The following is a 25303-nucleotide window of genomic DNA, read 5'->3' as shown; positions in this document are numbered from 1 at the left end:
TTAAAGTGAGATTTTTGGAGTGAGACTACTTATATTCACTGGAATTACTGGAAAACTGAAAGAGACAAAATCACAGGATAATACTGGACCTGATGAAATATATATAATCAGGGCAAATGATTATATATACTAGTGATCGATATAAATGAAGATTTTATATTTAGATAGGTTATCTTAACTGATTCTTTAATTAATAACTTTCTGAGAGTTCCTGATTCCAACTACTTATTATGAATGATAAACTGAAAACACAGAGTTCCTGGTGGTCAACTTTTACAATACTTATCCCCTTACATTAACTAATAAGGTAGCATATAACAATGAATAGAGGAATTGATAACTAAAAGCTACAAGGTTAACTCTACAGTAATAAAAACTGTCTGAAAAGTGTTATTTAGTTCATGAAAACATCACTTAAAGGATTAGAATATCTTCTGACAGCAAAGAGGAATGCTATACTTTTTGAGTAGTACACATACTCAAAGGTAGTACAGTAATTCATATATGCTAATATGCCTTGAATTTTAAGATATGTTTACAAGGCAACGTATAGATTTCCAATTACCTAATTAATTTGAGCTGTGTCTAAAAACATATTAGACAACTCAACCTGTCTACACATTCTGAGTGACACCACATTCTAGAGGCAATTACTGTTGATTTTTCATTGCTATCTTTAGAAGGAAATGATTATTCACTAATAAAGAAGAGATACAACTCCTTAATGTCATTTCCTCAAGAGGTATTTTCGGCAATAATGTGAAGTGACTATTTAGCAAATATTCAGCAAGTTCAGTCAGTGTAAACAGTCAATCTGGACTATTTAAGCAAATAAAAATTAGGGTTACATTAGCAGGTTGTCTACAATTCAAATTCACCTCGTAACTGCTAACTTTCCACTTCACATTCTGATGAGAAAATGGGGCTCAGTAGTTAGGTACATATGATCAATGGTCCCTCTCTTTACTTCCAAATCCAAGAAACACCCATCTAACAGAGGAACTTAAGTTTAATTCTTAACCCAGAAGACATCTACTATGCTTGGTTGTTTTCCTTTTCCTTTCTTCTTCTTTTTAAAATACATTTGCTGTATTCTGTTATCTTTCTAATTTTGAAGTGCCGAGATTTATATCAAGTGTTCTAGGAAAGCTGAAATAACAGAGAAATGCCTGTCTAAGCTATAGTATGGGCAAGGAATAACGTGATGGTTATAAGTTCTGGGAGAAAATATGCTGACAGGTATCAGGCGTTTAGACAATATAGTTTTAGTGAATCTAGGTTCAGGTCTTTCCTCAAGAGCATGCAGAAAAATGACACTTTAAGGTACAGCCTTCCATCCTGTGTTCCTGGTACAAAGTGGCCAAAGGCATGTCAAGATCCCCTCACCATTCAGGTCAGACAGGAGAGATGTAGGGTAGCAAAACTGTTCATCTACCTCTGGATATAAGTAACCTTGTCTGTGATACCTAGAGCACTGTACAAATAGTATACTTTCCTATAGCCACTTTAGGAATAGTGGAATAATAATAATTTGCCAGTAACTCTGCTTTATGGTAACTATAAATCTTAAAGGACAGGTAAAACAAGTCTTAAAATTCATACCCTCTCTTCTAGTCTTCCCTTCCTGCTTTATATTTTCTCCTACATGGAGCTTACATTCTAGTAGGGGAGACAGACAATAAACTTCTGACATCCTATATACTTTTCTTACTTATCTTGATTACTGTTAGTTTCCCTTACTAGAATATAAGCTCTGTGTTGGACCTTCACCTATTGCAATTCACTGCTGTATCCCTGGTACCTGGAGCAATGTCTTGTACACAATGACTACTCACTGAATTAATGCATGAAGACTGAATGGGCATACTTAAAGGCACTCAGGGAGCACATCTGGAGGGGGGCTGAAAGTATGTAAGCCTTAGCAGCAACACTTCTCCAAACACAGCCCCAGGTAGAATCAATCTAGCAAATAGTGTCCTGTTAGTCATGTGCCAGCCAAAGCAAACTGTGCCAACTTGTAAGAAGTCAGAATATATCAATGCTCTATAAGCTTGTCTGTTTTCAAACATTTATATTTTCCTTTCTTTTCACCCTGATAGAATGCCCCCTCATACACAGTCAAAAATTAAATTGACTATTCTGGGGAAGCAGCACATCACAGAAGATCATTTCTAATATTATCTAACTGTTATCCCAATGTCTCTTTCAGCTTTATTGCTTCCATATTTCTATGTCCTATGAATATTTTTCCTTCAAGTATTAATTTTCCTTTTAATTTCTTCACTATATTTTCTATCATCTTTCTGTGGCTCTGATTTCTGTATAATATTTTGTGACCCTTATCAATGTCTCAGAGAACATAGGAAAGCCCAAATAAATAAGTTATTCGTTCTGTATAAATAGAAATAGAAACAGGAAAATGAAAGTATTTCTGCAAATGCCTTTTTAGTCCTATAGAATTAGAATAATCAGTAATAGTTTTAAATTATAGTCTTAAATTCTAAAATGCCTATCGGGAATATATAGTACCATGTGGAATTTTTCAGTGTCTTTCTTCGATGAACTCAAAACGTCCCTCCAGAAAATATACAAATTGTCCCCATTTTTATGTAAGATAAGTGAGGCAGATATTTACTGTTGCCACTTTATAATAAATAATTAAAATATGGACTATAATATAAATATAGATCCTAGTAACTGATTACACCATTCTCTGAATAACAATGTCCTTAACTGGCCAATTTTACAAGTAGAAAACACCATAAATAGAGTGAGAATTGGTCTTTAGAGGAGGTAAGATCATCATGGCTGATGGGAGGCAGGACTGGATTGCAGCTCTGGATACAGTAGCATGCCAAGGCTTGCATTGTGAATTCTAGCTCCAGACTGACTGCAAACAAACCAGCAATATTGAGAGGACGCAGACATAGCAGACTGCTCCTGCAGGACCTGGGAGACATCCCAAATACTGAGTGCCCCAACTGCAGAAGTGGGAAAGGGAGAGCCTCCACTCCCAAACACACACCCCCACTGGAGAAACTGAAGGTCTGTTTGCTGGAGAAGTTTCCAATCTTACCTGGAGCTGGGTCAATCTGGAGAGTCAAGCGAAATACAGGGTAAGAGGAAGCAGCAGAAAGACCCTGGGAACTTGCTGTGTCCCCTAGCAGGCCATTCTTGCCTGGCACCAGAGGAGCAGGGAATAAAATTCCACAGGGAGAAGGAAATCTCTAACTGAACTTTGTAACAATTTGAACAGGGTGAAAAGCCTTCTGGCCGGAACTCGGGGGAGGCCACAAATCCAGTGTGCAGACTCTATAGGCGAAAACCAAGCCCTTTTCTTTTGTAGCTGGGAGGCGAGTAGCCTGGGGCAAGTTTTCGAGCATGTCTTACCCTCTGTCTGGACACAGACTCAGGGCTGTTGTTGGGGGCACGGTGGGAGTGAGACTAGCTGTTCAGTTTGTGTGGGAGCTGGGTGAGGTCTGTGACTGCTGGCTTTCCCCCACTTCCCTGACAACCTGCATGACTCAGCAGAGGCAGCCATAATCCCTCTAGGTACACAACTCCAGTGACCTGGGAATCTCACTCCCATGCCCCACAGCAGCTACAGCAAGAAGAGCTGCCCAAGAAGAGCCTCAGCTCAGACATGCCTAGCCCTGCCCCCATATGATGATCTTTCCTTAACCACCTGGGTAGCTGAAGGCAAAGGACACATAATCTTGGGCGTTCTAGGGCCCTGCCCACTGGCGGTCCCTCTGGACACTACTGAGAAGTGACAACGTGCTGGCAGCCCTCGCGCTCTCTCTCAGCGCCTTCTCGGCCTCCGCCTCTGCTCTGGCCACGCTTGAGGAGCCCTTCAGTCTGCCCCTGCATTGTGGGAGTCCCTCACTGGGCTGACCAAAGCCGGAGCTGGCTCTCTCTGCTTGTGGGGAGGTGTGGAGGGAGAGGTGCGGGTGGGAACTGGGGCTGCGCGAGGTGCTGGCGGGCCAGTGCCAGTTCCGGGTGGGCGTGGGCTCGACGGGCCCAGCACTCGGAGCAGCTGGCCAGCATGGGCACTGAGGGGCTTAGCACCCGGGCCAGCAGCTGCAGAGGTTGCACCGGGTCCCCCAGCACTGCCGGCTCGCCCGCACGGCGCTCCAATTCTTGCTTGGCCGCAGCCAGCTCCCGGCGGGGGAGGGCTCGGGCCTGCAGCCTGCCATGCCCGAGCCCCCCTGCGATGGGCTCCCGTGCACCACAAGCCTCCCTGACAGGTGTCAACCCTGCTCTGTGGCCCCGGTCCCATCGACCGCCCAAGGGCTGAGGAGTACAGGCAAGCAGCATGGGACTGGCAGATAGCTCCGCCTGCGGCCCTGGTGGGGGATCCATTAGGGGAAGCCAGCTGGGTTCCTGAGTCAGGTGGGGACTTGGAGAACTTTTATGTCTAGTCGGAGGATTGCACATGCACCAGTCAGCACTCTGTGTCTAGCTTGGGGTTCGTGGATGCACCAGTCAGCATCTGTATCTAGCTAATCTGGTGGGGACTTGGAGAACCTTTATGTTTAGCTAAAGGATTGTAAATACACCATTCAGCACTCTGTGTCTAGCTCAAGGTTTGTAAATACACCAATCAGCACCCTGTGTCTAGCTCAAGGTTTGTAAACCCTCACCAATCAGTGCTCTGTCTAGTTAATCTGGTGAGGACTTGGAGAACTTTTATGTCTAGCTAGAGAGTTGTAAAGGCACCAGTCAGCACTCTGTCAAAACGGACCAATCAGCGCTCTGTAAAATGGACCAATCAGCTCTCTGTAAAATGGGCCAATCAACACGATGTGGGTGGGGCCAGATAAGGGACTAAAAGCAGGCTGCCCAAGCCAGCAGTGGCAACCTGGGTCCCCTTCCACACTGTGGAAGCTTTGTTCTTTCGCTCTTTGCAATAAATCTTGGTGTTGCTCACTCTTTGGGTCTGCACTGCCTTTATGAGCTATAACACTCACTGCAAAGGTCTGCAGCTTCTCTCCTGAGGCTAGCGAGACCTCAAACCCACTCACTGGGCGGAATGAACAACTCCAGATGGGAGGAACGAACAACTCCAGAAGCACCACCTTAAGAGCTGTAACACTCACTGCGAAGGTCTGCAGCTTCACTTCTGAAGCCGGCGAGACCACGAACCCACCAGAAGGAAGAAACTCCAAACACGTCCGAATATCAGAAGGAACAAACTCCAAGCACACCATCTTTAAGAACTGTAACACCTGCTGGGTGCGGTGGCTCAAGCCTGTAATCCCAGCACTTTGGGAGGCCGAGAGGGGAGGATCATGAGGTCAGGAGATCAACACCATCCTGGCTAACACGGTGAAACCCCGTCTCTACTAAAAAATGCAAAAAACTAGCCGGGCGAGGTGGCGGGCGCCTGTAGTCCCAGCTACTCGGGAGGCTGAGGCAGGAGAATGGCGTAAACCCGGGAGACGGAGCTTGCAGTGAGCTGAGATCCAGCCACTGCACCCCAGCCTGGGCAACAGAGCAAGACTCCGTCTCAAAAAAAAAAAAAAAAAGGAACTGTAACACTGTGAGGGTTCACGGCTTCATTCTTGAAGTCAGTGAGACCAAGAACCCACCAATTCCGGACACACTACTACAGGTGATGTTCTCTGGAAAGTGCCACTGCCTGGCAGGAGGCCAACCAACACAAAAATAAAGCATCAAACCACCAAAGCTAAGAACCCTCACAGAGTCCACTGCACACCACTGCCACCTCCAATGGAACAGGCATTGGTATCCACGGCTGAGAATCCAACAGATAGCTCACATCACAGGACTCTGTACAGACAATCCCCCAGTACCAGCTTGGAACGGGGTAGACTCGCTGGGTGGCTAGACCCAGCAGAGAGACAACAATCACTGCAGTTCAGCTCACAGGAAGCCACATCCATAGGAAAAGAGGGAGAGTACTACATCAAGGGAACATCCTGTGGGACAAGAATCTAAATGACAGCCTTCAGCTGTAGACCTTCCCTTGGACAGAGCCTACCCAAAAGGGAAGGAACCAGAAAATCAACTCTGGTAATATGACAAAACAAGGCTCATCAACAACCCCCCGCAAAAAATCACAATAGTTCACCAGCAATGGACCCAAACCAAGAAGAAATCCCTGATTTACTTGAAAAAGAATTCAGGAGGTTAGTTATTAAGCTAATCAGGGAGGCACCGGAGAAAGTCGAAGTCCAATGCAAGGAAATACAAAAAAACGATAGAAGAAGTGAAGGGAGAAATATTCAGGAAATAGATAGCTTAAAGAAAGAACAATCAAAAATTCAGGAAATTTTGGGACACACTTTGAGAAATGTGAAATGCTCTGGAAAGTCTCAGCGATAGAACTGAACAAGTAGAAGAAAGAAATTCAGAGCTCAAAGACGAGGTCTTCGAATTAACCCAATCCAACAAAGACAAAGAAAAAAGAACAAGAAAATATGAACAAAGCCTCCAAGAAGTCTGGGATTATGTTAAACGACCAAGCCTGAGAATAATTGGTGTTCCTGAGGAAGAAGAGAATTCAAAAAGCTTAGAGAACATATTTGGGGGCATAATCGAGCAAAACTTGCCCAGTCTTGCTAGAGACCTAGACATCCAAATACAAGATGCACAAAGAACACCTGGGAAATTCATCACAAAAACGATCTTCACCTAGGCACATTGTCATCAGGTTTTCCAAAGTTAAGATGAAGGAAAGAATCTTAAGAGCTGTAAGACAGAAGCACCAGGTAACCTATAAATAAAAACCTATCAGATTAACAGCAGATTTCTCAGCAGAAACCCTACAAGCCAGAAGGGATAGGGGGCACTATCTTCAGTCTCCTCCAACAAAACAATTATCAGCCAAGAATTTTGTATACAGTGAAACTAAGCATCATATATAAAAGATACAGTCTTTTTCAGACAATTATGAGAGAATCTGCCATTACAAAGCTACCTCTACAAGAACTGCTAAAAGGAGCTCTAAATCTTGAAACAAGTCCTGGAAACACATCAAAACAGAACCTCTTTAAAGCTTAAATCACACAGGACCTAAAAAACAAAAATACAAGTTAAAAAGCAATATCAAAAAACAAAAAAAACCAAAGTACACAAGCAACAAAGAGCAGGAGGAATGCAATGGTACCACACATTTCAATACTAACATTGAAAGTAAATGACCTAAATGCTCCACTTAAAAAATACAGAACCTCAGAATGGATAAGAACTCACCAACTAACCATCTGTTGCCTTCTGGTTTCCAACAGGAAACTATCACAATCCTAAACATATATGCATCTAACACTGGAGTTCCCAAATTTACAAAACAATTACTAATAGACTTAAGAAATGAGATAGACAGCAATACAAAAAAAGTAGGGAACTTCAATACTCCACTGACAGCACTAGACAGGTCATCATGACAGAAAGTCACCAAAGAAACAATGGATTTAAACTATACCTTGGAACAAATGGACTTATCAGATATATACAGAACATTTCATCCAACAACTGCAGAATACACATTCCATTCAACAGCGCATGGAACTTGCTCTAAGATAGACCTTATGATAGGCCATAAAATGAGCCTTGATAAATTTAAGAAAGAAATTATAGCAAGCACTCTCGCAGACCACAGTGGAATAAAACTGAAAATCAACTCCAAAAGGAACCTTCAAAACCATGTAAATACATGGAAATTAAATAACCTGTTCCTGAATGAGAATTGGGTCAAAAACAAAATCAAGATGGAAATTAAAAAATTCTTTGAACTGAACGACAATAATGACACAACTTAACCAAAATCTCTGGGATACAGCAAAGGCAGTGCTAGAAGGAAAGTTTATAGCCCTAAACACCTACATCAAAAAGGCTGAAGAGTAAAAACTGACATGCTAAGGTCACACCTCAAGGAACTGGAGAAACAAGAACAAACCAAACCCAACCCCAGCAGAAGAAAGGAAATAACCAAGATCAGAGCAGAACTAAATGAAACCGAAACAAAGGAAAACAATACAAAAAATAAATGAAACAAAAAGCTGATCGTTTGAAAAGATAAATAAGATTTACAGACCATTGGCAAGATTAACCAAGAAAAGAAGAGAGAAAATCCAGATAACTTCACTGAGAAACAAAACAGGAGACATTACAACAGACATCACTGAAATACAAAAGATCATTCAAGGCTACTATGAACACCTTTATGCACATAAACTAGGAAACCTGGAAGAGATAGAAAAATTCCTGGAAAAATACAACCCTCCTAGCTTAAATCAGGAAGAATTAGATACCTTGAACAGACCAATAACAAGGAGCAGGATTTAAATGGTAAAAAAAAATTACCAATAAAGAAAGTCCAGGCCCAGACAGATCCATAGCAGAATTCTACCAGACAGTCAAAGAAGAATTTGTACCAATCCTTTTGACACTATTCCATAAAATAGAGAAAGAAGGAACCCTCCCTAATTCATTCTATGACGCCAGCATCATCCCAATACCAAAACCAGGAAAACGACATAACCAAAAAAGAAAACTGCAGACAAATATTCTTGATGAACACAGATGCTAAAATCTTTAACAAAATACTAGCTAACCAAATCTAATAACATATCAAAAAGAGTATCCACCATGATCAAGTGAGTTTCATGCCAGGGATGCAGGGATGGTTTAACAGATGCAAGTCAATAAATGAGATACACCACATAAACAGAATTAAAAACAAAAATCACATGATCATCTCAATAGATGCAGAAATAGCATTCGACAAAATCCAGCATCACTTTATGATTAAAACTCTCAGCAAAATTGGCATACAAGGGACATATCTTAATGTAATAAAAGCCATCTATGACAAACCCACAGCCAACAGAATACTGAATGGAGAAAAGTGGAAAGCATTCCCTCAGAGAACTGGAACAAGACAAGGATGTCCACTCTCATGACTCCTCTTCAACATAGTACTGGAAGTCCTAGCCAGAGCAATCAGACAAGAGAAAGAAATAAAGGACATCCAAATCGGTAAAGAGGAAGTCAAACTCTCACTGTTTGCTAACAATGATCATTTACCTTGAAAACCCTAAAGAGTTCTCCAGAAAGCTCCTAGAACTGATGAAAGAATTCAGCAAAGTTTCTGGATACAAGATTAATGTGCACAAATCGGTAGCTCTTCTATACACCAACAAGCGACCAAGCGGAGAATCAAACCAAGAACTCAACACCTTTTACAATAGCTGCAAACAAAACAAAACAAAACAACACAACTTAGGAATATACCTAACCAAGGAGTCAGAAGACCTCCACAAGAAAAACTTCAAAACACTGCGGAAAGAAATCATACATGACAGAAACCAACGAAAACACAACCCATGCTCATGAATAGGTAGAATCAACATTGTGAAAATTGACTATACTGCCAAAAGCAATCTACAAATTCAAAGCAATCTCCATCAAAATGCCACCATCATTCTTCACAGAATTAGAAAAAACAATTCTAAAATTCAAATGGAACCAAAAAAGAGCCTGCATAGTCCAAGCAAGACTAAGCAAAAAGAACAAATCTGGAGGAATCACCCTGATTTCAAACTATACTACAAGGTTACAGTCACCAAAACAGTGGTACTAGCATAAAAATAGGCACATAGATCAATGTAACAGAATAGAGAACCCAGAAATAAACTCAAATACTTACAGCCAACTGATCTTTGACAAAGCAAACAAAAACATAAGTGAGGAAAGGACATCCTTGTCAACAAATGGTGCTGGGATAATTTGCTAGCCACATGTACGAGAATGCAACTGGATCCTCATCTCTCACTTTATACAAAAATCAACTCAAGATGGATTAAGGACTTAAGACCTGATACTATAAAAATTCTAGAAGATAACACTGGAAAACCCCTTCTAGACATTGGCTTAGACAAGGATTTCATGACCAAGAACCCAAAAGCAAATGCAATAAAAGCAAAGATAAATAGCTGGGACTCAATTAAACTAAGGCACTTTTGTATGGCAAAAGGAACAGTCAGCAGAGTAAACAGACAATCCACAGAATGGGATAAAATCTTCACAATCTATACGTCTGACAAAGGACTAATATCTAGAATCTACAATAAACACAAACAAATCAGTAAGGAAAAAACAATCCCATCAACAAGGGGGCTAAGGACATGAATAGACAACTCTCGAAAGAAGATATACAAATGGCCAACAAACATATGAAAAAATGCTCAACATCACTAATTATCAGGGAAATGCAAATCAAAACCATAATGCAGTATCACCTTACTCCTGCAAGAATGGCCATAATAAAAAAATTAAAAAACAGTAGATGTTAGCACGGATGCGGTAATCAGGGAGCACTTCTACACTGCTGGTGGTAATGTACAGCCGCTATGGAAAACAGTGTGGGGGTTCCTTAAAGAACTAAAAGTAGAACTACCATTTGATCCAGCAATCCCACTCCTGGGTATCTACCCAGAGGAAAAGAAGTCATTATACAAAAAAGATACTTGCACATGCATGTTTAAGTAGCACTGCAAAATCATGGAACCAACCCAATGCCCATCAATCAACAAGTGCATAAAGAAACTGTGGTGTGTGTGTGTGTGTGTGTGTGTATATATGTGTATGTGTGTATATATATATGTGTGTGTGTGTATACACACACACACACACACACACACACACCCAATGGAATACTACTCAGCCATAAAAAGGAATGAATTAACAGCATTTGCAGTGACCTGGATGAGACTGGAGACTATTATTCCAAGTGAGGTAACTCAGGAATGGAAAACCAAGTATCATATATTCTCACTGATATGTGGGAGCTAAGCTATGTGGACGCAACGGCATAAGAACGATATAATGGACTTTGGGGACTTTGGGGGAAGAGTGGGAATGAGGCAAGGGATAAAAGACTACAAATATGGTGCAGTATATACGGCTTGGGTGATAGGTGCACCAAAATCTCTAAAGAACTTGCTCATGTAACTAAATACTACCTGTACCCCAATAACCTATGGGGGGGAAAAAAACGAGAATTGGTCTTTAGAAGCCAACCACAACAAAAAGAAAACACTATAAATAAAAAGAAGTGGGAAACCAGTCACCTGACATAGATGCAAGACCCCTCAAATATCCACTATATATATATATATATATGTAAGTATACAGTGGATGGTGGAGATATATCTGGAATGCAGTGGTAAGATCACAGCTCACTGCAGTCTTGAACTCCTGGGTTTAGGCAATCCTCCCACCTCAGGCACCAAGTAGCGAGGACTACAGGCTCATGTCACCATGACTGGCTAATTACAAAAAAAATTTTTAGTGGAGATGAGGTCTTTCTATGTCACCCAGGCTGGTATCGAACTCCTGGCCTCAAATGATCCTTGAGCTTTGGTCTCCCAAAATGCTGAGAGTACAGGCATGAGTCACTGTGCTTGGCCTTCCCTACCTGTTAATAATGAACAACAAGGCCAACTTGGGCACCAGTGTGAGACCATGTCTCTACTAAAATAAAACTAAAAAAAAGAAAAATAAAAACAATATAACTATGCTGAACATACAGTGATATTTTAGGTAAAAATTTAAAATTTTTATCTGGTTTTAAATTACATATAAACAGGTAAGTAACACTCATAAAATGAAATTATTATGACCAATATATACTTTTTTGGTAATGGGAAGCAAATCTAGTTATAAAGGAAAAACTACAGTATTAAATAAGTGTGTATGTTGATAGGCAATTTCACTGCTACCACTGTGAAACTTTTAGTCAAAAGATCAAAGCATATTATAACAAGAAAAAAAACTTTACAATTTAGCAAGGTGGAAAAAAAACTTCATTAAACTGAATATATAGCCTGAAGATCCGTTAGTAATTTGTGGTCAGTACACATGTTGAAATCTTCAAATAATATTAATATTTTAAATTACATATAACAGAAATTATTGATCAGAGAAATTTGGGTGTTTCAAAGCTACTTCATCAACCTTTGGTTGTTTCTGTTTGAATTTTCTGCCATCACCTCAATCAATTAATGTTGAACAATTAGTCTTGTTCAACATTTTTTATGGACTCTGAGGGAAAGCATTAAGTCAGGCTGAAGAAGTGGTAGGTTTTTATAAGTAGGTATAGGAAATGATAGGGGTGCTGGTCCTAACTCTCTTCTTATTTGATGCAACCTAATGTTGATGCCAGCTTCTAAAGAACCTTTTTGCTAGCACAGGCCCAGAAAGCAATTCATTCTTTTTTAAAATTATGGAGAACAAGATGGTCATGATGAGCTCTTGTTCACTGCTATGTCTCCAGCTTCCAGAACAGTGCCTGGAACACAGTAAGTGTCAATAAATACTTTAGAGATAAATGGATATGTGCTAGGGAATGTATGTACAATCTCCTTCTGATTTAGGCCAAATTTGTTAGAACAAAACCCCACAGGGAATGAAAAGTTACACTTAGTAGCAAGTTCCATCCTAAGGGAAAAAAATGGTCAGAGGAGAGCTGAATAATAAAGGTGACTTAGTAAAAGATAAATATGATAAAGAAATTTAATATCTTCTTTCTGATAAATTATATAGCAAAGTATAATCAGTTAGTAGGGGAGCAAGGGAGCATTTTAGTGCATCTTTAGAAATAGATGCTCTTAAACCCTAAGGTATCAGGGCTAAGATGAGCCTTACAAGGCTTTAGTCTCGAAAAAAGGTTTAAAGTTGTTTCTACTTAGGCTATGCAACCACCTGAGTTTAAGTTTAAGCCTGTTGCATTAATTATCTACTGCTGTGGAACAAATAACCCCAAAATTTGGCAGCTTAAAACAATATACATTTATCATCTCACAGTTTTTGTGGGTCAGAAATCTGAACACAGCTGAGTGATATTAGCTCAGGGTCTCTCACAAGACTACCATCAAGGTGTTAGGCTGGGGCTGTAGTCATCTCAAAGAGCTCAACTGGGGGAGAATCTTCTTCCAAGGTCACTCACATGGCTGTTGGTGGACCTCAGGTCCTCCCTGGCTTTTGGCCCGATACACCAGTTCCTTGCCATGTAGGCCTCTCCACAGGGCAGCTTACAACCTGGCAGCTGATTTCCATCACAGAGAGCAAGCTAGAGGACAAGAGAGAGCCTGAAGTCTGCCATCATTCACTGCTCTTACCATGTTCCCCATTATCCTTAAGCAGCAGGCTTGAGGATCAAGCTGAAATGACCTTTTGAAGACTCATCTGTGACTGCTAGGTGACAACACCTTGTGTGGTTGGACAATATCCTCCAAATATGGACTTTTCTCTATATCAGCATTTGATTTAGGTTGCTATTTGCCCCAAATCTGGGAATAAAGGCATTGATATGGGACTGCCTTAGTGATCCCACTATACTTAGTGAAGTAGAGCTCTTGCTTCCCATGCCCATTACTTCAGATTCTGCTGGTCTAAAGGTCTTAGTTCCAAAAAGGAGAAATGTTTCCATTAGGTGACATAATAATAATTCCTTTGAACTGGAGGTTGAGACTGCAATCTTGCCACTTTGGTCTCCTTATGCCACTGAATCAACAGGACACGGATGTACTGGATAGGAGCACTATGCTGGATGGGTGATAAATCCTGATTTCCAAAGGAAAATGTAGTTGCTACTACACAATGGGTAATAAGTAATATCTCTGCAATGCAGGAAATGCTCCAGAGTACCTGTAAGTAGTTTCTGTAATTACAGTCAATAGCATACTATGATCACCTAATCCAGGCAGGACTGCTAATGGCCAAAACTCTTCGAGAATGAAGGTGTGTATCATTTCACCAGGCAAAGAATCTTGACCAACTAAAGTGCTTGCTGAGAACAAAGCGCACCTCATTTTACTGTGCTTCAGTTTACTGCACTTCACAGAAACTGATTTTTTTTTTGTTTAACCAATTCAAGTTTTCTGGCAACACTTCATCAGGCAAGTCTATCGGAGCCATTTTTCCAACAGCAGGTGCTCACTTCGTGTCTCCCTGTGCTAATAAACTTTTCCATGATTATCATGTGTTATGGTAATCTGTGATTAGTGATGGATTTCCTTCCTTCTTTCCTTCCTTCTCTCCTCCTCCTCCTCCTCCTCCTCCTTCTTCTTTTACAGACGGGGTCTTGCTCTGTCTTCCAAGTTGGAGTACAGTAGTATAATCATAGCTCATTGGCTCACCGTAGCTTTGAACTCTTAGGCCCACGTGATCCTCTTGCCTCAGCCTCCTGAGTAGCTGGGACTGTAGGTGTGAACCACCATACTTGGCTATTTTTCAAATTTTTTTTTTGTAGAGATAAAGTCTTGCTTTGTAGCCTGGGCTGGTATCAAACTCCTGGCTCTGAACAATCCTCTTACCTTGGCTTCCCAAAGTACTGGGATTACAGGTAAGAGCCACCACACTCGGCCTTGATCAGTCATCTTTGATGTTACTACTGTAATTGTTTTGAGGTGCCACCAACCGCACCCATAGAAGATAGGGAACTTAACTGATAAAGCTGTTCTGACTACACCACCAACTGAGCAGTTCTCCTGTCCCTATCCCTCTCCTGGGGCCTCCCTGTTCCTTGAAACACAATTTTGAAATGAGGCCAATGAATAACTCTCCGATGGCCTTTAAGAATTCAGGTGAAAGGAAGAGTTGCATATCTCTCACTTTAAATCAAAAGCTAAAAATGATTCCGTTTAGGATGACATGCATGTCAAAAGCCAAGAGGGGCTGAAATTTAGGCCTCTTGCACTAAACAGGTAGCCAAGTAGTGAATGCAAAGGAAAAATTCTTGAGGAAATTAAAAGTGCTACTCTAGTGAACACATGAATGATAAGAAAGCTAAACAGCTTTATTGCTGATCTGGAGAAACTTTGAATGGTCTGGTTTGAATATCAAACCAGCAACAACATTCCCTTAAGCCAAATCCTAATCCAAAGCAAGGTCCTAATTCTCTTCAATTCTATGAAGGCTGAGAGATGAGGAAGATGCAGAAGAAAAGTTGGAAGCTAGCAGAGGTTGGTTCATGAGATTTAAGGAAGGAAGGAAGCCATCTCTGTAACATAAAAGTGCAAGGTGATACAGCAAGTGCTGATGTATAAGCTGCAGCAAGTTATCCAGAAGATCTAGCTGAGACCATTGATGAGTGTAGCTACACAAAATGACAAATTTTCAATGTAGACAAAACAGCTTCCCACTGGAAGAAGATAATGGCCATCTAGGACTTTCATAGCTAGAGAGGAGAAGTCAATGCTTGGCTTCAAATCTTCAAGGGACAGGCTGACTCTCTTGTTAGGGGATAATGAAACTGATGATATAAATTGAAGCCAATGCTCATTTACCATTCCAAAAATCCTAGGGCCCTTAAGAATTATGCTAAATAGGTTGGGTGCAGTGGCTCATGCCTGTAATCCCAGCACTTTGCGAGGCCGAGGTGGGTAGATCACCTGAAGTCAAGAGTTGAAGAGCAGCCTGCCCAATATGGTGAAACCCTGTCTCTACTAAAAATACAAAAAATTAGCAGGGCATGGTGACGGGCGCCTGTAATCCTAGCTACTCGGGAGGCTGAGGCAGGAGAATCACTTGAACCCAAGTGGCGGCAGTGAGCCAAGAGAGGCGGGAAAATCGCTTGAATCCAGGAGGCAGCACTGAGCCAAGATTGTGCCACTGCACTTCAGCCTGAGTGACAAGAGCAAAACATCGTCTCAAAAAAAAAAAAAAAAAAAAAAAGAATTATGCTAAGTCTCCTGTGCCTATGCTCTATAAGTGGCACAACAAAGCACATCTGTTTATAGCATGGTTCACTGAATATTTTACGCCTGCCATTAAGACCTACTGCTCAGAAAGGATTCCTTTCAACATATTACTGCTCCTTGGCAACACACCTGGTCATCCAAGAGCTCTGATGATGAACAAGGAGATTCATGTTGTTTTCATGACTGCTAACACAACACCCATTCTGTAGCCCATGTAAAAGAGCAATTTCAACTTTTAAGTCTCATTATTAAAGATACACATTTTGTAAGGCTATGGATGCCAGAGACAGTGATTCCTCTGATGAATCTGGGGCAAAGTTACTTGAAATCCTTCTGGAAAGGATTTACTATTTTAGGTGTCATTAAATATTTGCTTTATTGCAGTTGTGTGGAATGGATCTCACAATATCTTTGAGGTATATCTGTACTGAATGGGTAGCAGAAAAAGGTAGCTATAAATACCAGCTATAAGTATATAAGTTATAAATATATATATATAACTTACATCTAAGTTATAAATATATATATATAACTTACATCTAAGTTATAAATACCAGCTATAAGTATATACCAACATAACTGGTTACAAAAACAAAGCATGTAGTAGTACTTATTTTGATATGAATTTTTTTTTTTTTTTTTGAGACGGAATCTCGCTCTGTCACCCAGGCTGGAGTGCAGTGGCCAGATCTCAGCTCACTGCAAGCTCTGCCTCCCGGGTTTTTATGCCATTCTCCTGCCTCAGCCTCCCGAGTAGCTGAGACTACAGGCGCCCGCCACCTCGCCCGGCTAGTTTTTTTTTGTATTTTTTAGTAGAGACAGGGTTTCACCATGTTAGCCAGGATGGTCTTGATCTCCTGACCTCGTGATCCGCCCGTCTCGGCCTCCCAAAGTGCTGGGATTACAGGCTTGAGCCACTGCGCCCGGCCGATATGAATATTTTTGTATATACATATAAGCTAAATATTTCTGTTTTCATGTTCTCTCTTATTCCTTTATCATCTAATATAACACATTGTCAAAAGTAATTAACTTTTATTTCTCGGTACTTAAATTACAGGGTACCAAGGGTGAGAAGAATGAATATCAGCAAAGGACAATAAAGGGATTTTGTTCCCTCTTCTAGGGAAGGGATTAGTGTGTTTTTGCTTGTAGTGTGTTTTCGATTGTACATTTCAATGGCTGTATGATATCTGGTGGAAGCATGACGTTCTTAATACTAACATCGTTATTTGGACAATATGTCTATTTTGAGGAGATGTACATCAGTGCCAACTTGGCAAGAGGTGGACTGTGGTGGCTTTTGAATGTGTCAATTTGGTTAGGTTGAACTACATTTCCCAGAATTCCTTTCCTGTTTCTGGTTAGGATGGTACATAAGGGAGTATTTTTGTGGAAAATTTGGAGGGGTAAAGTGAAGCAGCAGCCATTTCTAGTTCACACATCTTGTCACTTATCTGCTGGCTTGCCTTGAGGTGTGAGGCAATAGCTAGGACTGCATCCGCTCCACCTTCCCGTGAATTCTCCTTCAGCAGCTCTGACTCCTGGAGCAGGTGCATGTGTTTAGATCCATGACAAAGGGCACAGGGCTTCTACAAGACATCCACAGAAGCAACAAGACAGAAGCAACAAGAACTGATATGGGCCGGGTGTGGTGGCTCATGCCTGTAATCTCAGCACTTTGAGAGGCCAAGGTGGGAGGACTGCTTGAGCTCAGGAGTTCAAGACCAGCCTGGGCTAAAAATCAAAAAAATTAGTTGAGCATGGCGGTGTGTGTCTGTAGTCCTAGCTACTTGGGAGGCTGAGTGGGAGGATCACTTGAGCCCTGGAGATCAAGGCGGCAGTGAGCTAAGATCACACCACTGCACTCTAGCCTGGGTGATAAAGTCAGACTCTGGAAACACACACACACACACACACACACACACACACACACACACAAACCTGATGTGGGTTTAAGCTTACCTTCCTGAACTCCAGCTCTCGCTTATGGGTTCTAGCTCATTGTTGTCTCTGCCACTTCACATTCATCTTCCCTTACCGACTGCCTGCTCTGTGAACTCAAGCTCCTCCATCAGATATAAGGTCAACTTCTTTACAGAGATTGCTCAACCAGCCTCAGTAAAGTCCCAGTGACAAATCTGTTCCTATATGCAGTTTGTCTTCATTATTTGTGGATTCTAAACTTACAAATTCACCTACTCACTAAAATTTATTTGTAACCCCAAAATCCATACTCATGGCATTTTTGCAGTTATTTGCAAAATGCACATGTGCAGAATGGTGAAAAATTTGAGTCATTCATTCTTAATTAAGGCTGAACAAGGTCATGCTCTGCCTTCTTGTTTCAGTTCTTACATTGTGAACAAATATCCTTTTTATAGACTATTTAGTGCCACAGTTTTTTATTTTGTGCCTTTTTTTGGTTTCACTGTTTACAATAGCCCCCAAATGTAGTGCTGAAGTGCTGTGTAGTGTTGCTAAGCACAAGAAGGCTGTGTTATGCCTTATGGAGAAAATATGTGTTAGATAAGCTTCATTGAGGCCTGAGTTACAGTGCTGCTGGCCATGAGCTCAATGTTAATGAATCAACAGTATATATTAAATAAGGTGTCATTAAACAAAAACACACATAAACAAGTTTACATATTGATTGGTTGACAAAAATGTGACCAGAAGCTCACAGGAACCTGGCCTTGTATTTCATCTAGGAGCTATGATTATTTGCTAATTCAGTGTTTTTAGTGACTTCACATTATATAACTAGCATAAATAATGAAAATCGATTGTATAATATTTAAGAACACACACATATATACATATGTGCATAAGTATGTGTGTGTATATGTCTATCTCTATGTGTATGTATAATAGCATATACATCTTCTAGTGGTTCTGTCTCTGTGGTTGAACCCTGGCTTACAGACTTATAAAATTCAGCTATAATGATAGTGAAACTCAGTTGAAGTTTAGGTATTAATGATAGTGATGTTTAATTATAACAGTAGTTCTATACCTAGAATCTGAACTATTCTCCAAATTATTTTCTTCAAATATGTACACATATTTTCAACTTTAAGTCCTCAGTGATTAACTATCACAATTGTTAACATAAAGTAGTTTGCGTTCCAAACTTTTACCCATTCTCCAGCACCCATGGCCAGAGCAAACCCATTTCTGCTATCAGTTATAACAAGATGCCACTGCTCACTTGGTTGAGAACTGTGAAAGTCAAAACCAGAAAGCTTACAAATGTCACTCTCTCTTCTTATCTAGTGACTCAAATACAAAGCCTTTAGGCTGGAAATCAATGCTATCCTTAAACTTCCTAGAGTCCAACTGCTCCTGACGTGCTCACCTCTTCACCTCTTCCCTTTCAATAGGCAGTCCAGTCTTGCCTTTGTTCCCTGTGAACATCTTCAGATCCATTCCTGCTGTTGCTCCTTAAATTGCCCTGTTTCCTTTGCATAGGATGCTATCTTGCGTGTTTTCCCACAGTCCAGAGTCTGTCTATCTAACCCAAGAAGCAACTAAAATCTTTACATGAAATATTTTTTTCTAAAGTCTCTAGGACACAACATCATTGCCTGCCTGTCATATCATTGAGTTGGAACTCAGAGACACATATCCTATGAAAGATCCTGTATGTCTGGCCAATCCTTGTTGTTTAGGTATCCATGTATGTACGTCTTATCTCTCTAAGCTTCAACAGCAGTTGTCTATACTACTCTCGAATTGTTTCACCTATTCATCTTACCGAGTTTGTTGGTAAGCATTTTAAGTTACTTAAAAAATATGTGATAGAGGATTCTACCCATGCATAATATTCCCAATAATTCATCCAACAACTCAAAGACAAAAACAAACTAATTCACAAAATAGAATTCTACATTTCATTAGCATATTTTTCACCTTGAAAAACAACAGCAATCATATATCTCTTATCAAACACATACCTGCTGAGACTCGGGGGCAATCAGGTAGCATGGACTCCACTGATGTGTCTAATGGTTCTGAGCTAGAGACCCAATTACAACAGTTCTGCAATGTAATAGAGACAATATTGTTGAAATACAATTTAAGCCAAGACCAAATGTTGAGGAAGAGATTAATTTATCCTATGAAATCAACTACTAGACTGTATTCAATTTATTTTTCAATACACGTACCTTTTTTTCTTATGTAAACAGTCAGTAATTATTCATAATTAACATGACTGTGAAAAAGGTTTTTTTTTGTTTGTTTTACAATTCAGCAAATCATCTGCGCTGATATTAAGATGACATGTAAGGGCAGGGCATGGTGGCTCATGCCACAATCCCAGCACTTTGGGAGGAGGTTGAGGTGGGCAGATCACTTGGGGTCAGGAGTTCGAGACCAGCCTGGCCAACATGGTGAAACCCCTTCTGTACTAAAAGTACAAAAATTAGCTGGGCGTGGTGGCGCATGCCTGTAGTCCCAGCTACTTGGGAGGCTGAGGCAGGAGAATGGCTTGAACCCAGGAGGCAGAGGTTGCAGTGAGCTGAAATCACTCCATTGCACTCCAGCCTGGGTGTCAGAGGGAGACCCTGTCTCAAAAAATAAATAAATAAAATAAGATGACATGTAGCCTTCCATGAACCATGATGCAATATATTTCCAAGTGAAGTTTAGATGGCCAAGCAGTAAACAAATAAAGGTATTATAATTAAGGGAAAATAAAAGAAGTATCAATTTTTAACTTTTAGATTAAAATAAATATTAATATGAACACAAGAAAGAATAGCCAATTTTTAAACTATATTCTTTGTGTAATACCAGAATAAATGAATTTTGTATTTACTCCTCAAAATCTGACCCATATAAAAATATTATTTTTTGATTTTTACTTTTACCTGCTTTAATGAAGGCTGTTATCAAAATAGTTATAAAGAATCACCATCTGGTGAGTTGTAGCTGTGTGTCTATGGACACAAAGCCTCCAATATTAAAAATTAGGTAATTTTTAATAGCAACGATGTAATGATTTACAATTCAGAGAAACAAAATAACCTATATTCCTTCTATACATTTTAAGTCTGTATTTGAAGTCTGGCTAAAAATATGTGATTATCACCATACGGTTTTTAAAACATTTCTCAACACACAGACACATACACACGCACACACACATACACAATGAATTTCCAGACAGATTTTTTTTTTTTAAAGAAATCATCCCATCAATCATTTTGGAAAAATCGGTGATTGCTATTCTGGTAAACAAGCATGTATTGTGTATTTTTAGATGCTTGCTGCCCTGGTTGTGCACCATGGAATCCGTCCTCACTGTGGAAAGATCCTTGACTGGTAGATCAAGTGTCTTATTGTATTTCCTTAATTCATTCTGTCTGGAAGAAGATGTCAGCTGTGTTGCAGTGAGGAGAGAATTTCAAAGGCCCCAGTCCCCACCAATAAAGGCCGAGGAATGGCTTTTGAATAGATTTGTCAAGGCAACCCTACTGTTCTGGGACCAGGGAGAGCAGGAATAACATAAAGGAAGGGTTGCTGTATGAGATTAGAAAGTGAAGTTCACAAAGCATGGCAGATTTTTGTAAGAAACAGTAGATCAATGAAACTATTGAACTGTGTAGGAAAAAAACATGAAAACAAACATAACATGTAGTAATGTTCTTAAATGCTTTCTCTCTTTTTACATTTAAAATAGATAAAATATTAGTATTTTTCATGCACTATAAAAGCTTGGTGGTTTAAAATGGATACATATTCTATAATGTGCTCACCTAATCTTAATTAGCAGTTGAATGCAAAACTACACAATGTAAGGGTAGAAATTATAAAAGAAATAGGGTTTTAGAAGATATTTCATACATTTGAAATAAGTAAAATTAATATTACCATTGATAGAACACCACATCAGAGAGTTCTAGATAATGCAGATTAGCACACAATTAGCCAGCTTTTATATACAATGTGACACTTGCTTGTAAGAAATAAGTATTCTCCAAAGCAGTGTCAAGATATGTAAATGGATGATTTGTTTTATCATTCATCACAGCCCCTAATAAATTCAAAAATCATAACTTCTATAGGTACTAAAAATAGGCTCCCAATGATACAGGGAGATAGCTTCAATGAAGAATGACTTTCTCTTTCTCTCTCTCTTTTTTTTAAACAATTCCGTCTTTTCAATGACAGCAATTAGCACTACCGACAGACAGGCAGCGATTAGAGTACTGTATGTATTTTAATTATTATTCATCCAACTAGTACCTCCAAATCTGATGAAAGTCAGCTATTAACCAGGTGATATGTCGGTCTTCCTACTGTTCACCTACATATCACATATGTAAAACTATGTCTTAGAGGATTTTCTAGTATTAATACAAGTGATGGCACATTACAATATGCAGACGATTAATCATTTTCTAAATTGTTACCTTAAAAAGCTGAACAAAATGAACTTTTGTCCAGTTTGCTCAGATCACCTTTAATTCAAACACTTAAAGCAAAATATAGGTTAACATTTTATGTTTGTGAAATTTCAGTTTTTATGTGGCCACGTGTTTAAGGCTTTGATCTCTCATAAAAACTAGACAGAAGTTGAATACCCTATAGTTAAAGTGAGTATGTTCAAAAGTTCTCTGCAATGACAAAGTACCTGTGTACAACTACACAGATTTGATATGGCCATTTCAGAGTGTGTATGTGTGTGTGTTTGTGTGTGTGTGTGTGTGTGCAGAGGCATGTGGCATTTTTGCCCCATTGGGAAAATTATATAGAAAAAAGGGCAAAACAAGTTAAATGTTTGCTATATGATAGAGTATAATGAAATAAAATAACACAGACATATGCAAAGAAAGACATGCAGTTATATTTAAATTCAATTTGTCTGAAATTTTATTTTATCAAATCTAACTCCCTATTCTGAAATGTGTTACTATAGTTTAGAAGTCAAGTCTCTTTCGATGCTTTTCTAATACTTACGTATCCCTTTTTTCAATGCCTCACTTTGTCCCCATTCCAAATTTTAGTTGAGATGAACACTACCAAAGTGTTACGGGTAGTGATGCAGGCAGCCCACTAGGAAAGTCCTACCTAAATTCAAAACATGCTGGAGAGGGTTAGCAGCCCCTGAGAGTTATTCTCAGGTCCCCTGAATAGGCAACAAGGTATGTTGAACTCAAGGTACCAATAGTGCCATACTTGAGTCTCAGATGCAGCCTCCCCTAGTTCCAACAAACAAGCATAGAGAAAGAAGTCCTTGGCCAGGGCAGGCAGATAGGGACAGACTACATGACTAATGTTTCTCTGGATCTGAAGGAAAAAGAGAAAAATAGGTAATGTAGAAAGTATTTCTTTAAGCTAAGTGTTTTCAGTTTAAACATTTTTTTTTTTACCCTAAAATGATGATCCTATAGATTTTTGTGGTTATAAATTTTCCTTTTTGTAATATCCAAAATTTGGGGAGCTATCGATATGGATTAGAAATGCCTACAGGCCACAGTGCTGAGTGATTCTCTTTGACATTTGAACCAAGGTCAACAATATTTCAGAGTAGCTTTGAAATAATTTTTTTAAATAAAAAGATTACAATTTAGTATATTACATTTAAAGAGAAAAGTAGGTAGTAGCTATTCCTGTGCAAGGTGTTTGGAGGTATTTGGAGATGCTTACTGCCTTGGTTGAGGCCAGATTTTTATTCATTTTTATTGCATTTGTCTGAATTGTAAATCACTATTGCTTTAAAGGCTGATTTTTTAATGTGAAACGTTTTGTGTCCTCAGACAAATACAGCTATGGCTCACTAGGTCAAGTTTCTAAGGCCCTACACTCAGAGTTGAATGGTGATGGGAAGGGTTCACAACTATTACATAAAATCGTACATCTGGTGTAGCTGGAGAATTTCAGAGGTCAGGGGTATGTTGGGAAACATTTGCCCACTCCGCCTAGACAGTCCTGGGGCTTGAAGTAAGAAGTTCCTCAGGAGCTGCCTTCATTTACCTTTTACCTCTCCTCAAGAGGCTGGCTTAGCATCTATGCGTGGTCTTTTAGTTCAGAATAGGTTTCACTTGGAGTAATTGCTCAAAGTAGTACTACTCTTTGACTTTCTTTCTTTCTTTTTTTTTGAGATGGAGCTTTTGCTCTGCTGGCCAGGCTGGAGTGCAATGATGTGATCTCAGCCCACTGCAACCTCCACCTCCTGGGTTCAAGTGATTCTCCTGCCTCAGCCTCCTGAGTAGCTGGGATTATGGGTGCCTGACGCTATGCCTGGCTAATTTTTATATTTTTAGTAGAAACAAAGTTTCGTCATGTTGGCTGGGCTGGTCTCGAACTCTTGACCTTAGGTGATCCACCTGTCTCGGCCTCCCAGTGTTGGGATTACAGGTGTGAGCCACTGCGCCTGGCCTGACCTTCCTTCTTTAAAGGAAACTGTTACTAATATTTATAAATTACACAAGTAATACAATAATATATTTCTTAACCTTTGTTCTGTATGCTAAATTGGTAGGTTTAAAAATTAGTTTTTTAAAAAATGAATGCATAACATCAGTAACTTTATCACATCCCTTCTTATTGTTACAAATTTAGGACTTTCAAGTGCATTTTTGTTACATGGATATACTACAGCATAGTGGTAAAGTCTGGGCTTTTAGTGTAACTGTCACCCAAATAGTGTACATCATAAGTTCTCATCCTTCATCTCCCACCTTCCATCTTTTGAAGTCTCCAATGTCTATTATTCTACTTTGTATGTCTGTATGTACCCATTGTTTAGCTCCCACTGAGAAGTGAGAACATGTGGTATTTCACTTTCTGTTTCTAAGTGATTTCAGTTAAGATAATGGCCTCCAGTTCCATCCATGTTGCTGCAAGATATAATTTCATTTGGCCGGGCGCGGTGGCTCAAGCCTGTAATCCTAGCACTTTGGGAGGCCGAGACGGGCGGATCACGAGGTCAGGAGATCGAGACCATCCTGGCTAACACGGTGAAACCCCGTCTCTACTAAAAAATACAAAAAACTAGCCGGGCGAGGTGGCGGGCGCCTGTAGTCCCAGCTACTCGGGAGGCTGAGGCAGGAGAATGGCAGGAACCCGGGAGGCGGAGCTTGCAGTGAGCTGAGATCCGGCCACTGCACTCCAGCCTGGGTGACAGAGCGAGACTCCGTCTCAAAAAAAAAAAAAAAAAAAAAAAAAGATATAATTTCATTCATTTTTATGGCTGAGTAGTATTCCAAAGTATGTATCTCTATATATCTATATACATATATTTAGATATGTACCACATTTTCTCTATCCAGTCATCCTTTGATGGATGCTTAGGTTGATTCCAAGACTTTGCTATCATGAACAGTGCTGTGATAAACATACCAGTGTAGATGTCTTTTTGGTAAAATGACTTCTTTTGCTTTGGGTAGATACCCAGTAGTGACATGGCTAGTCAAATAGTACTTCTTTTTTTTTTTTTTTTTTTTTTTTTTTGAGACAGAGTCTGGCTCTGCCGCCCAGGCTGGAGTGCAGTGGCCGGATCTCAGCTCACTGCAAGCTCCGCCTCCCGGGTTCACGCCATTCTCCTGCCTCAGCCTCCCGAGTAG

The 25303-nt window shown here is 40.0% G+C and overlaps 1 protein-coding gene across 18 annotated transcripts in view; it reads right to left on the bottom strand.

Moving 5' to 3' along the window:
- Positions 1-25303, bottom strand: part of FAM172A (family with sequence similarity 172 member A) — a 523432-nt gene that overhangs the window by 137868 nt on the left and 360261 nt on the right. For 16 of the 18 annotated variants that reach the window (XM_033179131.1, XM_033179140.1, XM_033179122.1 and 13 more), the window contains one exon: positions 19685-19769. In XM_033179131.1, coding sequence (XP_033035022.1) covers positions 19685-19769 — 85 coding nt within the window. Of the gene's footprint in view, positions 1-12718; positions 13097-16784; positions 17466-19684; positions 19770-25303 lie in introns of those variants that run through there. The other 2 variants (XM_033179134.1, XM_033179124.1) reach the window with 2 other exon arrangements.

The sequence above is a fragment of the Trachypithecus francoisi genome, unplaced genomic scaffold, assembly GCF_009764315.1.
Source record: "Trachypithecus francoisi isolate TF-2019V2 unplaced genomic scaffold, Tfra_2.0 Lachesis_group2, whole genome shotgun sequence".
Lineage (NCBI taxonomy): Eukaryota > Metazoa > Chordata > Mammalia > Primates > Cercopithecidae > Trachypithecus > Trachypithecus francoisi.
The sequence above is the reverse complement of the archived record's forward strand: the minus strand, read 5'-3'. Positions and strand labels throughout refer to the sequence as shown.